Source organism: Martes martes, assembly GCF_963455335.1.
Source record: "Martes martes genome assembly, chromosome: X".
In the NCBI taxonomy this organism is placed as follows: domain Eukaryota; kingdom Metazoa; phylum Chordata; class Mammalia; order Carnivora; family Mustelidae; genus Martes; species Martes martes.
The window spans coordinates 45,500,148-45,514,560 of record NC_137897.1 but is presented as its reverse complement, the minus strand read 5'-3'; the positions used below and the strand labels follow the sequence as shown (position 1 = coordinate 45,514,560).

Sequence of the window (14,413 nt, the reverse complement as noted above, 5' to 3'; positions counted from 1 at the left end):
TATGACTATTCACTAGACCAAGGGTAGTAAATCAACTCTGCTGATCAGCTAAAAATAAAAATATTAATTGACTAGAAAACTGACCATTGCTTCAATAAAATGTATAGAACTTAAACCACACAAAGAAAGAAATCCTCCAAGAATGGTGACTGTGGCACAGTGGAAAGAGCAGGAACACAGAGTGACATTCCAGCTCTAATGCTTGCAAGGTGAGTAAGCTCAACTTCTAGATCATCTATCAAAATGAAGTTAATATAAAAACTAAAGTAAATTAAAAAGCATATAATAAATAGAAGCTTCTTCTAATTTACTGAAACCATATGGTTATTAGGTCCAGATCTTTAACTTGGGATAATAGAAAAAAATTAAAATTTACCAAATCAAGATAAAGAAATCTGGACTGGTCCTTTCTAGAAGGCAGTCTCTCAAGGCATGACAGGCCATAGGACCCTGTCCTGACCAAAATTTTTGATGAACAACTTAGATGAAAACTAGATGAGATGCTTATCAAATGTACAAAATGCACAAAGTTAGGAAGAATAGCTAATATATCAGATGAGATAATAAGCACCTAAAAAGAAAACAGACCTAATAATCCCTTTTCTACAGATAAGGGAACTACAGCCCTGAGAAATAATGAGTTGTCCTGGACTTCACAGTTAATAAATACTGGATGCAAGAAGATAGGTGCTAAAACAAACAAAACTGAATAATTTAATCAAGTAAGAATTTATTCTTAGATTCAAAATATTAGCTGCACAAGAAGCAGAAGGATAGTATGTGTTTTAATAACAATGTATGTGAGAAGGAATTTTTTTTTTAGTATGATTCAGTATAATGAAAGCCACTCCATAAAATAAGAATAGGGAACTAGACTGTGTTAACAGCAGTGTGAGGCCCAAAATAAAAGATATAATAGTCCTTCTCTGCCCTGATCAGATCACATCTATATTCAAGTCTCAGCACTTTAAGAAAAATGTAGATATATTCAAACAAGTCTTTAAAAATGTTTCAAGATGATGTCACATGAGGAATAGATGGAAGAACTGGACATGTTTAACTTAAGGAAGATAAGATTTGGGAAGCAAGGATGGCTAGGATAGATTGAGACATCAATCATACTCAAATATTTGTAGAGACTCAGTGGAACAGAAAGGGTACCAGCTAAGAGAAATAAAGAGAAACAGATTCAGGGTTCTAAGAAATAGCTTTCTAACCATTAAGGCTGCTCCAATTATGACAGTATATATAAACTCCAAGCACTTTATAAAGAAAAATAACGTTTACTTCTTTATATCCTAGGGTCTGGAACACAAGTTGTTTTAAAAATGTTTGTTTTTTCTTGAAACCAGAGTGAGATACCTTAAAAGAAGTAGTGGGTGACTTGTCCCTAAAAGTGTTCAAGATGCTAAAAAAACTCAGATCAGGAATCTTGGAAAGCCAGGTAGAGCAATGCTTTCATCATTGACAGGCCAAGGACCACGGCAGAATCCAGAAATGCCTGGATGCTGCAAAACAAAATGGCATTACACTCGAGATAGAAGAGGTCTCCCAGAAGCATAGATCCACTGAACGGCAGCCATGGTAGCCCAGCTAGCCCATATTAAGAAACCAGACTTAACATTCAAATTATAAAGGGCACTGCAACATTTCTCAAGTCAGAGCTGGAACTCCAGTGAGAACATCTATGTGTATCCAGGAAGAGAAGCAGCAGAGTACACATCAGGTTAACCTTCCCCTCACAGCCCTGCTCACCCCACTCAGAATGGACCTTTTAATGAAGATTAGGACTAATTACAGCTTTAAAAAAATCTTATGAGATTTTGTTATGCTTGTTAATACCTATCAATTAATTTCCCTTTATATAAAAAATTAAAAACAACCTCTCACAAAAAAATAAATAAGCAAACAAAAGGGTCCCTATGTTTGTTTAATAAAGACCAGGATAAAAAAGCAAGTTGGACAAGGGTTTCCCACTTGGTAAGCAACGTAGAAAGAACCTCCCCAGACAGCAAACAGTAATAACCAGAATTAGGTCATACCCCTTCAAGAAAGAATGAAAAAACAGGGAAAACATGCTCCAAAACAAATGTCTCAATTTCTGCATCCCTAAGTTACTGCAACCAAGTGTGTTATACAGATTATTAATATTTAAGATCACCTGATTTCAGAATTAGATAAAACATCTTACTTGTTGCACCAAGGCGACGTGTGTCTCGGGCAATGTAATTTGCAAAGATAATAGACCTCATGCTGGTCTTACCAGACCCACTTTTACCCATTAACAGGACCTAAGGACAAAGTAAGAAAAAAACAATAAACTTAGAAATCTAGAGCAAATCAAGTCTAAAAGGATCTATTTCTCTCTTGTACTTGATGTTTTACTGAAGTTGACAGTACCAACAACCTATTGCAGGTACTTGTAACTAACTTGGTTCCCTGACCAATGGTAAATGCGGAGATACCAAAAATTCCAGGAGTCAGGCACTTACCTATCATATGTCACACATCCTCTTAGCGGTAAAATAACATGAATTTATTATGGTAGCATTATATACTATCATTCATTCAGAACTATGTTAGAGAAATAACAACTTGAGGAAATTGAACCCCAATCTCTCATAACCTAATGTTTTATGCACTGAATTACCTGGCAGGGGATTTCATTATAACTGAAAGTTCTCTCCCCTGCTCAAGGTCAACCTTCCCACTTCTGCCCTTGATCTCATCTCTTCTACTTGATTTTATTCATTAATTACTCTAACTCTTTTTTTTTTTAAGGTGTCCCATGGCCTACATAAAAGGCCTTCCTTGATCTGGCTTATCTACTCCTCTGCCCTTACCTCCTGGCCTAGAACATTTAGAGTCCAGGAATAATGAACTGAACTAAACCTCTTATAGTCCCTATGACTGCTCCCAGAATTCCAGGGAGCCCAGTTCTATGTCTTTGTTTCATGCTGTACCCTCTGCCAGTTATTTCCCATTCCTTTTTCTTCCTTCACCTAAGCTCCACTCATCCATCCCTCAAGACTTGGTTCAGTAAGCGTCTCCCCAAGAAGCTTCCCTGACCTCAATGACCTAGGCTGGTGTAGGTGTGTTTCACATCTTTCCTCCCATCACACTCCTATTGCACTGCAAAGACTATACTGCACTGCAGTTATCTGGGCTGTGTGTGTGTTCGTTTGTTGTTGTTATTTGTGTTTTTTGTTTTTTTTTTTTTTGTCTGTGTGTCCCAAGACTATGAGTTCTTGAATGGCAGGGAGAATCCCCTTTGTATCTCCAGTGCCTAATATATAACAAATGCTTAAAATATATTCATCGAAAGAATGAACAAGCTACCTAAACAAAGACAGAAGACAAGTAAGTTTTTAATGATGAGAACTGTCTAATGGAAAAGGTGACCTTATGAAGGTGAAGAGCCTTTATGTCAATATCAGCACCTAACAAAGACAGAAAAACACCTATCAAAGATGCTATTGATTCTTGCACAAGGAGGAAATTGTGTAAGGTGAATTTTCAGAGTTTTTTCAAACTTTAACATTTATGGACTATAGTTCCAATTACCTTGCTTTTCAAATGAAGGTGTTACAGGTTGTATCTTCACTCCCAATAAATTTTTAAAAATTTTCTAATTACAAATACAGGGAATATTAATGAAAGTATACTTCACTCAGGGTCAATTTAACCTAGCTATTTAGCCACATAACTTTATTTCACTAAAAAAATGTTACTAACAAGACAGTCTAAGGTAGTTACAATTTCTTTTTTGTTTTATTCTTAGTCATGTAGAAATTTCTGGTATTTTTAGCCATCCTTGTTGATAGCAACTTTAGATAACTTAGATAGGCTTATCAAGAACATTGCTTTAGGAAATTGAGTTATATAACTGAATTGCTGGATAAAGTAAGGGTAAATATGGCATATTACTTGTGTTTTTTATTTAAGAAATCTTCAACTGCTTATGAAAGACTAACCATGCATTTACTCACTTAAACTTCATAATGACCCTACGAGATAGGTAATATTATTATCACCATCTTACAAACGAAGAAACTAAAAGTCCCAAAGGTTCAGAAATTTAGACCACAACTGTGTCCTTATTGATTAGGCCTAAACCCTAAAGTGGGGCAGAGCACAAGAGGATACTCAATTCCATCTGGAAAACTCATAAAAAGACCTTACACACGTAACATTTAAGTTGGGTCCACATAAATGTGCAGGAAGAGGCCTGTGTAGTGTTTGTGCATGGCTTGCACAAAATGAAAATTAATTTATAAATTTGGAGAAAAATAGCTTCTGTATGGCTATAATAGGGTGGTACAGGTATGGCAGATCAATTTAGTCAGGAATAGATTTTTAAAGGGCATTCTATATGATGAAATCATTTGGATTTTATTCTCTGAGTTTTGGGAAGTTATGAAACGGTCTTAAGTATGTGAATGACCCAATTAGATTTAAATATTAGAAAAATTAAATCTGATAGCAAAGAAGAGGACAAGAGTCAAAGGGTACAGATAGAAGATTCCTGCAACGATCCAGGAAAGATGGTACATATACATCAAAAATCTATTTCCTGAATCATAACTTCTTACCTTTACTTTCATACATTTGATCTACCTAATATGTCTTACCTTTTTCTTCATGGCTGTATTTGGTAGCACCCACCTGCAGATATAAACCAAAAGACAGTTTCCAGGATCCATTGCCTTAGAAATTGGAATTTAAAAAATACAAATAAATATGGAGGTGCAAAAGAACATGTTTAGCACAACGGCTAAGTACAGCTGTGTGTAGGAACTCAATTAAAGAGGCCCTTGTCTTCCTAAATTATAAAACTGGGTTCAAACTCCCTACCCCTAATTACAATACTCTGGAGATGGGTCGTAAGAAGACTGGCTTACTAATATAAATGAGCAATAAAATTCAAGATTCAATTTTTTTATCATCTTAAAAAATGCATCAAAGCAACATATACAAGTGCTTTAATAAATCAAACAATATTGTCTTATTTGAATGTTCTTTATTATTTTTAAGTTAGGTTATTTTCAAAATCTGGGTATGTTTAGCCAGCTGTCCTTCCAAGTTAGATTTCACTCATTACAGGTACAAAGTATATACAATACAAATCTCAAATTCAGGTACAAAAAGGCACTGAAAGCACTTTTTAAGCCACTGATCTCTGCCCCAGAAATACCAACCTTCTCCCTAGTCTTCTTATCCTCAACACGATGTTAAATCTCCTTTAATGAAAATTCAAAGCAACCCAGAACTGCCTTCTCAATTAGAACACGCCCTACCCTTTCCCCTCATCCCCCCCCCCCCCGCCCCGCAAACCTTGGGATGGACATCAGGCCCATCCCAAGGGCTGTTTCTATCCAGTTAACCAACTAGTCCTCTTGCCAGTTTATCCTGTCACCAAAAGCATGATGCCAATCAACCTTACTGGTAAATCAAAGCAATTTATCATAGGTGGGGTGTTCTAATTCACAGTATTTTCTTAGAACTCCACCACCACCTTCCAGGTTTGACATAATAAACTTCACCCACCCAAGCGATCCTTCCGGTTCCCCTATGGGAGGATCCATTCTTGGCCCCAGATTCTCTTTCTCCATCTTTCTCTCAGAGTCAGATTCTTCCATCGTGCAACAAGTCCTTTCCAGTTCTTTCTAGACCGCAGTACTCTTTCTCTCTCTCTCTCTCTCTTTTTTTCTTTTTCCTTGTTCACACCCTCAGTCGCCTATTTTTATTGCCTGTGGCCGCGAGGCCTGCTCTATTTTTGCCTCCGCCTTTGTCCACTGGGGGGGCTGTTTTCCCCACAGTTACCTTAACCACCTCAAACTTGGCCGCAAGGCACAGCCGAGTTGGCCACCTCAAAAGCTGAATGATGTGGTTGGTGGCGCAAAGGAGAAGACGGAGGATGAGTGGTGAAGTGGGGGTGGTGAGGGTCCGTGTCGAGTTTGGGCCTCAGGCCCCAAAGTCTCGAAACGCAAAGGTGACTTCACCCGGGAAGAGGTGGGGACGGCGGAGGTGGCAAAAAGAGCAGACTCGTGCGGTAGGCACTAAGTGACGAACGCTTCCGCCAGCTTATTGTTACCGAGCCTGGCCGCCCAACAGCCTCCGCCGTTTAACAGCAGTTACGACCTAACCTCCCGCCCTTCAGGAGCCCAGGTACCTCACCGCAGGCAGAGACTGCAGGCCAGGATCACGTGGGCACCTGCCGTAAACCCGGAGCCCGTCACGTGACTGCTGCTACCCGAGGGGCGGGGCCGACTGGGAAGAATACCATAGAGACTGCGCAGAGAAAGAGTGTCAGCAGTCCCCGTGACGTGGCTCCGGTTCCTCCGCCTCTTTGAGCCGGTTGGGGAGCTCTCAGTCTATAGACTCTTCGCTTGTGGTCGTCGTGGCCCGACCCGTCCGGCACACAGAATTAAAGGAGCCGTTTTCAATTTCAGTGTTTCAATGCTTGTGTGTGTGTGTGTGTGTGTGTGTGTGTGTTCACTTAGGGCCCCCGTGGTAGTGTGCGTGTGTGTGTCTTCACTTATGGCCCCCGTAGTTCGACCCGTCTGACACACAGAATTAAAGGAGTCGTTTTCAACTTCAGTGCTTCAACACTAGCCCGTGTGTGTGTGTGTGTGTGTGTTGCTGTAGTTCTTGTTCTTGTTGTTTTTAACTATTTCACCGAACTTAACATTTTTTGGTGAGGAAGGCCAAGCATTGTTTTTGTCTTCCTGTTTTTCTAAGTCTTTGTCTTCCTGTTTTTTACTACTAGCCCCCGTAACCGGGCTTGTCATGAAATGAGTTAATACATCCAAAGTGATTACAACTATGTGTTCCAAATACTAAGCACACAATGAAAGTTATTATTGCTGGGAGAAGGGATTCACTGGGAATTTTAGGACACATACTCATCTCCCCCACTTGTTTAAAACTGGAAGGAAGGGAAATAAATTCTCATAGACCACAGTAAGAAGTCAATAAATTCTACACTTGGTAACTGAAGGGCTATTGATAGTGTATTTACATGCTATATTTAGATATAGAGACCTCCAGATGAAAGGGCCAAAACAGTTCTTCTGGAGAGGAAGAAGGGGATAGGAAGTGAGAGGACTGATGCTTTCATCTTAAGCCCCTTTGTACTGTATCTATCATCTATGTAGATAGATAGGTATATCACATGTATACTTTACTCAATGAGAAAGGAAAGGAAGGAATGATGGGAGGGAGGGAGGAAGAAAAGTAGAAAGGGAAGAGAAACTAGATAGAACTAGGGTGCTCCCTGATTCCAGATTTCCCCAACTTCTGTTCTATATGATCTCTTCTCATCACAACTGCCATACCTCAAGAAAAATTTATTTTATTCTGATCACAGCTTCCTTAGCCCTATCACTCTCTAGTCTCCTCTCTCCTCCCCACCAACTCCACCCAAACAAGCCATTGGTCTAGTTTTTCTTGTATGGTGAAAGATTCTGAGTCCCAAACCAGGAAGTAACTTTAGATTCATTGCCTTCCATACCATACAGTGCTAAACAAATTCTAAGTTAAAGCATTGAAAACAGACTTTATTCAATAACTACTGACAGTAGTGGGGAAAGCTTAGTTCCATTCCAATATGTGCAGAGGTGATTAGGCTTTTTATGTTTTTTAAGATTTTATTACATATTTATTTATCAGGGAGAGAGAGAAAGTGTGTGTGTGTGTGTGTGTGTGTAGCTTGCAGGGGGAGAATCAGAGGGAGAGGGACAAGCGGACTCTGTGGTGAGCACAGAACTCCATACCAGATTTGATCTCATGACCCCAAGATCAGGACTTGAGCTGAAATCAAGAGTTGGATGCTTAACTGAGCTACCCACGAGCCCAAATTGGGCCTTTCAAAGGGACGATAAAGGAGGGGAAAGAACTAGGCCTCATTTGAGTCAGAGAAGTGAAAAATTATAGAAGGTTGGTCAGTATAAATGTGATTAAGCTGTTTGTTAGCTGGTGGTTATCAAAGTTAGAAATCTATCTTCCCACAGAGACTTCAAAACAAAAGTCCTATCCTTCCTGATGGTTACATTTCAATGGTATGGCTCTCAAGTCCTTGAAAAAGACTACTGAGTTCTAAGAGATACATATTCACAATTGTAAGCCTTTATAGTAAATGATCTGAGAAAAGTAGGTCAGGCTTATACCATCAGGCTAGAACAAACAGTATATTATCTTTGCTGTGTTGAGTTTGCTCAGTCAGGCATTTTAATAGAGCGTTGGGGTCAACAGAGTACTGGGGGCCATCCTAGGGGGATGGCAAGTCTCTTGAGGCAGGGGTTTGGACAGAGTTCTATGCTGAGAGGTCTGCTGTTCCATTAGTCTATTTTCTATAACCTATCTGCTCCTCCTTACTCTTCTGCTATTTTTTCCTAGCTGTTATGATATCAGGTCTGGATAATTGCAATAGACTGCTAAGTGATTTTTCCTATGGTGACATTTCCAAAGTCATTAGGAGTGGGTAGAATAATCTTCATCAGTCATATCACCCCCCAAAAGCATTCAATAGAAGTAATATGTGCATGTTATGTAAAGGCAGCTTTCAAACATACCCTCCAATCTCCACTATGACCAGACATCACCATCCAAATTGTTCCCTTACACTGTACTATTATAGAAATCCATTGTCTCCTTGTTGCCAGTATCCCTCTCCACCCCTCCAAACCATCACATTTATCTACCCTCAAGGTCCAGGAAGAAGAGATGAAGAAAGAGAGGAGAAGGAATGAAGAAGAAAAAGAGGGGGGATGGGCAGTGGCTCAGTTAGGCTTCTGCCTTCAGCTCAGGTCATGATCTCAGGGTCCTTGGATTGAACCCCACATTGGGCTCCCCACTTAGCAGGGGGCCTGCTTCTCCCTCTCTTCCTGCCTTGTGCTCTGTCTCACAATCTCTGACTCTCTCTCTCAAATAAATAAATAAGATCTAAAAGAGGGGGGAGGGAAAAGTGAAGAGAGGGGAAAGGAGAAGAGGAAAGAGGAGAAAAAGGAGTCGGAGGATGCGAGTGGAAGGAAGGGATTTGAAAAAAGATTGAAGAAATAAACCAAATTAAGAGTTCATCCCAAAGAAGTTGAGTGAGACTGTTGATACAATGCATTCCTATATGGTCTAGATGTTGAGATTCTGATTTGCACTCAGGCATCCAGGGATGCTTATTTTTACATTTTCATTGAAGAATCTTACAGAGATAAAAGATAAAACTTTTTGGTCAAAATTAACTTTTAACTTTTAATTATACATACTTTTTAAAAAGTGTTGATTAAGCTCTGCAGAGTTATCCATGCATCCATTTGGCAAATATTTATGGAGCAGGAATTCAGTTCCAGAAACTATATTAGACACTAGATATACAAACATTTCTATTTCTGGTCCTATTGCATGTCAGATGCTTCTGTCTGACAACTCAGCTCCACTATACTCACACACATATACCCACACATACAAACACATTAGCATTCTGTTTATCCAGATCCCACACTGTATTTTTTTCAACCATCCATCTCAACAAGAAAAAGTAATAGACTGCTAAGATTCAATGTACTACGTTCCCTTATACTCCCTAAATTCATTCCAGTCACTTTTATACTCAGCCACATCCATGGGTCTCCAATTCCCAAACTGTTCCTCATAACTTCTTGTCCTTCTTTATCTCCACCCCCTCTTTTTCCTGTGTTCCCACAGCTCACTGATATTTCCCAGAGACCCATGAGCTTATTCCTATAACTTTATGGCAGCTCTTTCTTTTCCAATCCCACCACTTTGCTTGAAATATAATGAAGTAATCTTCCAGTTAACTAGACTTAAGGATTGGATGAGTGAAATTCTAATGGAGGGACTTCTGGTTCCACACTCAACATGTAAGGACCTTAGGAGTTGCCACTCCATACTAATAAGTAAAAGACTGAGCAAGCTGAAAAATCAGCAAATGTTAGATGTATCAGAGAAGTGAAGTCACAGGACAAGCTGCTGTCCCTGAAACTGGAGAGGAAAAACAAGTGGATACAGAGAATGGTAACTCTATAGAGCAGACCTCCCCACCCCCAGGAAACATCTATAGGAACCACTATCAGGGTAGAAAAACCTAAACTGTAATTGACAATTTGTTGGAGGCTCAATGTGGACAAGTCTGAGAGTTAAAAACTCCAGGGCAGCCCAGAGAGGTCTCCACACTTTTGTGAATTTTACCTCCAGAAACTTCACTAGCTCTTCACAGTAAATATCAGAGGAAATTATCTTCTTACTACTGGAAGTGAGAGGTGAAAAGTAAACATTTTGACATAAACTAGAACTTTCTGTTCTTCTTAAGAAGACTGGCCCATGGGAGAAACTATTTTACTAGAGCCTAACTTGCTAGGGTTCTATCAGTGCATAGGCTACCTGAGCAAAGGGAAATACCCAACTCCAGCCCACTTAGGCATCCTGTCCTAACCAGAGGAAGAAAAACTTGAGAAACACTGGTGAAGATCACAGTCTAGAGACACAGGTTCAGCAAAGATAGACAATAACCATGGGACTATAGATTATAATGCCTCAAATGCACACATAAACTCATACCACCACACTACTAAAAACCTATTTGCCAAAGGTCCTCTCACCTCTACATTATCTCTACCTTACACAAAAATTTACTAGTCATACAAAAAAGCAAAAAATGCAGATTGAAGAGACAGAAAAAGGATCATAACCAGATAATGGCAGAAATGTTAGAAAAACCAAGTGTGAATTTAAAATGATTAATATGTTAAGGACTCTAAAGGAAAAAATGCAGATAACATGCAATAACTGGTATGTGATATGAGCAGAGAGATGGAAATTCTAAGAAAGAATAAAAAAGAAATATATGAAATAAAAAATACTGTAATAGAAATGAGGAATGCTTTAGCTGGGCTCATTAGTAGACTGGACACAACAAGGGAAAAAAAATCTCTGACCTTGCTGATATGTAAAAAAAAACTTCCAGAACTGAAAAGCAGATATTAAAAAGACTGAAAAAAAACCCAGAGAAATATATGTAAGGGCTGTGGGATAACAACAAAAAGGTAACATATGCATAATGGGAATACCAGAGCAGAAGAAAAAGAGAAAGGAACAGAAACAATATTTGAAGGAATGATATTTCTTTCAACTTAATATCAGACATCAAATCACAGATTCAGGATGCTCAGAGAATGTGAAACAGGATAAATGCCAAATCTACACCTAAGGATATCATTTTCAAACAACAGAAAATGAAATATCAAGAAAAAAAAATCTTTAAATAAGCCAGAAAAAAAAAAAAAAACACCATTTCCATAGCGGAGCAAAGATAAGAATTACATCTCACATCTTCTCAGAAACTATGGAAGCAAAAACATAGTGATGTGAAATATTTAAAGTGTCGAAAGAAAAAACTCAACAACCTAAAACACAGTATTCTACAAAATTATTCTTCAAAAATGAAGAAGAAATAAAGACTTTTGAGGGAAAAAAAGTGAAGGAATTTGTGCCCAATAGACTTGCTTTGAAAGAAATGTTAAAAAAAATAAAAGATCTTCAGGAAGAAGGAAAATTATATAGGTCAGGAATCCAGATATAAATAAAGGAAGAAAATTTGAGAAGGAAAAGTGAAGATTTACATTTCTTGTTCTTAATTGATTTAAGAGATAACAGTTTATTCAAAATAATAATAACAGCTAAGATAGCGGAGTAGTAGGAGGCCCTTAGGCTTGCCTGGTCACTTGACCACAACTACATAAATATTAAATCATTCTGAATACCTAAGAAATTGTTCCAAGGACTGAAAAATAAACAGTACAACTAGAGGGAGAGAAGAGGCCACCTCACGGAAGTTAGGAGGTGTGGAGGCATGATTTGGGGGATAAATGGATCATGGATGCTTGCAGATGGGAGGGACCCCTGGTCATGGAGAGAGGAGAGAAGGCGGGGGAGCACACAGGAGATCACACAAGGAAAGCACTTCCCCAAAGTGGGGAAATGAGTGCACCCTGGGAAAATGAGAGGGGCTGATTTTTGTGAAGTTTTACAACCAGTGAGCCTCAAAGACTAGAGTTTTAGAGGTCCATGGGCATGACTGATGTGGAGTCCTGAGGACACTGCAGTGCTCCTGTGGAGAAGGAGGGCAAAAGCTCAGGAGCAGAGAGCTGACCTGAGGTTCCCTTGAGGTGCACTGAGAGGGATGGTACCCCCTTCTTGGGCACATCTGGGAGAAGTGGCATTGTCTCTCTTGGGACAAAAGAGCCAGTGGGCACCATTACCCTCCCCATCCCTTAGCACAGATGCAGAGACACCTGCTGAGGGCAGCTAACCTGGACAGCAGCTTCTTGCTACACTTTTATCCAAACTCCACGCCCCTGCCCTTTGGTGTGACTGCCCTTCTGGGTCAAACCTGCATCAATCCCAGTGCAAACAGACACTATTCCCAGAGGACCAGCGCAGGTCCACGCAATGTGGGGCCTCTGAAGTTTGGAGTTGTACAACTCAGCTAGCCTGCCTAGGAAAAAACACAGGTGCGCTGGGCGGGCAGACAGCCCAGACACAGACAGGGTGAAGGCAGGGATCTGAGGGATGCCTGAGACATAGGAGGTGTGATAGTTCACTCTTCTGGGAGAGTCCCCAGACAGCAGTGTGTGTGAATTCCCCTCTTCAGGAAAGAGGAGAGGGCTGGTACAATTTCCCTTCCTGCCCCTCAGCATAAACTAACTTCAGTAAGCAACACAACACCCACAGTGGAGGCCTAAACTACTTATATCAAGCTATAGCCGCTCAGTGCTCTGCAGGTGTTGCTTATCTCTGCAAGTGTACCTGAGAATCAGAGCAGCAAGCACCTCTCCCAGAAGACCCGCACAAATACCCTGCACACACCATGTCTACTGACTACAGAGTTCTGCAAAGCTTTAGTTCTAGTGGAAATAGCATCAGGTCTCTTTTAACAAGCGACCAGAGCACACTTAGTCAAGATTCACCACATTCTGTCCAAGGTCCAAACACTCCACTGCAGGCAAGGAGAAATTCTGCAGAGGACTGATCTGAGGAAAAGAGCAGCGAGAACACAGCAGCAGAGTGCACGCAGCATTCACCAGAGATAATTCCTGAAGTGCCAGGTGCTTCACAATGTAAGATCTCTTCTTCAAAAATCCATTACTCTCAGTAGCAGGAAATATAACAGGCTTTCTAACACAGAGAAGAAGACAGAGACCTAGAAAAAACACCAAGATGGGGGAATTCATTCCAAAAGAAAGAACAAGGAAAGATCATAGCCAGGTGGCAAAGCAATAACAGAATCCCAAGCATGACACTGTGGTCCGCGGATCCCCTGGGTCGCAAGAAGAATGGGTGGCACCTAAGGGCTGCACTGTTCCCAGGCATAGGAGTGTGGAAGCCAGCTGAGAACAGCAAGTCAAGGTGTCGACTTTCTGCTCTGTATTACTATAAACCTTGAACCGCTGCTTGGTCATGTGACTGAATACCTGGAATGGGTACGGCAAACAACAGAAGTGTGGCAAGACCCTCCCGGGGGAGGAACAGCATGGGTCTACACAGTGGGAGTCCCTAAAATTTAGAATTTTGAAACTCATTTGCAGGCCTGATATAAAGAAGCTTGGACACAGGCAGGGTAAACACAGGGATCTGACAGAAACCAGGGAGATTAGAATGACTGATTGCTCTTCTGTGAGAAAATCTGAAGAAGGGAGGCTTGAATTTTCAGCTCCAGGGTTAGAGAATTGAGTGCTGCCATAGTAATCCCATCCATCAGTGCTGAAAGCCTTCAGGGAGCAAAACAGAGCCACCTGGAGCTGCTTACACCAATCCCTGCCTTCCAGCACCCCAGAGACACATTTCCACTAGGGCTATTCCACTTGAATATCAGCTCAACAGGCCTCTCCCCTGAAAGACCAGCACAAACAACTCACCCACACAAAGTTTACTAATCATAGAGGGCTGCAGTGGTCAGCTAGAGGGGAAAATAGTATCTAGTACCTTTTCTACTTTTATTCTTTATTTTTTAATTATAACTTCTTATTTATTTCCTTATTTTTTCAATTCTTTTTAAAATTTAAAATTTTAATTTTATATATTTTATGTATACATATTTTATTTATTATTTAATTTAATTTAATTATTTTATTTTATTTTTATATTTTTTTTCCTTTCTTACTTGGGGAGCTAGATGATTTAAGTAAGCAGACCAAAACACACCCAAGATCTAGTTTTTGTTGTTGTTATTGTTGTTGGGTTTTTTGTTTTTGTTTTTGTTTTTCTTTTTCCTTCTTCTTTTCTCTTCTGGAAAAAATGACATGAAGGAGAACTTCACCTGAAAAGAAAGTATGGGAGGTAGTACTCACAGTGAGGGATTTAATCAATACAGATATAAGTAAGATGTCTGAACTAGAATTTA

At 39.9% G+C, this 14,413-nt stretch overlaps 1 protein-coding gene across 7 annotated transcripts in view; it reads right to left on the bottom strand.

Annotated features, from left to right (window-relative positions):
- RRAGB (Ras related GTP binding B) overlaps positions 1-6,214 on the bottom strand; it is a 35,420-nt gene extending 29,206 nt beyond the window's left edge. For 3 of the 7 annotated variants that reach the window (XM_080795281.1, XM_080795284.1, XM_080795287.1), the window contains exons 1-3: positions 5,548-6,175; positions 4,632-4,665; positions 2,192-2,291 (exon numbers count right to left, since the gene is read on the bottom strand). In XM_080795281.1, coding sequence (XP_080651407.1) covers positions 2,192-2,291; positions 4,632-4,665; positions 5,548-5,639 — 226 coding nt within the window. In that variant the 5' untranslated portion in view covers positions 5,640-6,175. Of the gene's footprint in view, positions 1-2,191; positions 2,292-4,631; positions 4,707-5,547 lie in introns of all 7 variants that reach the window. The other 4 variants (XM_080795283.1, XM_080795286.1, XM_080795282.1 and 1 more) reach the window with 3 other exon arrangements.
- Between the last annotated feature and the right edge of the window lie 8,199 nt (positions 6,215-14,413).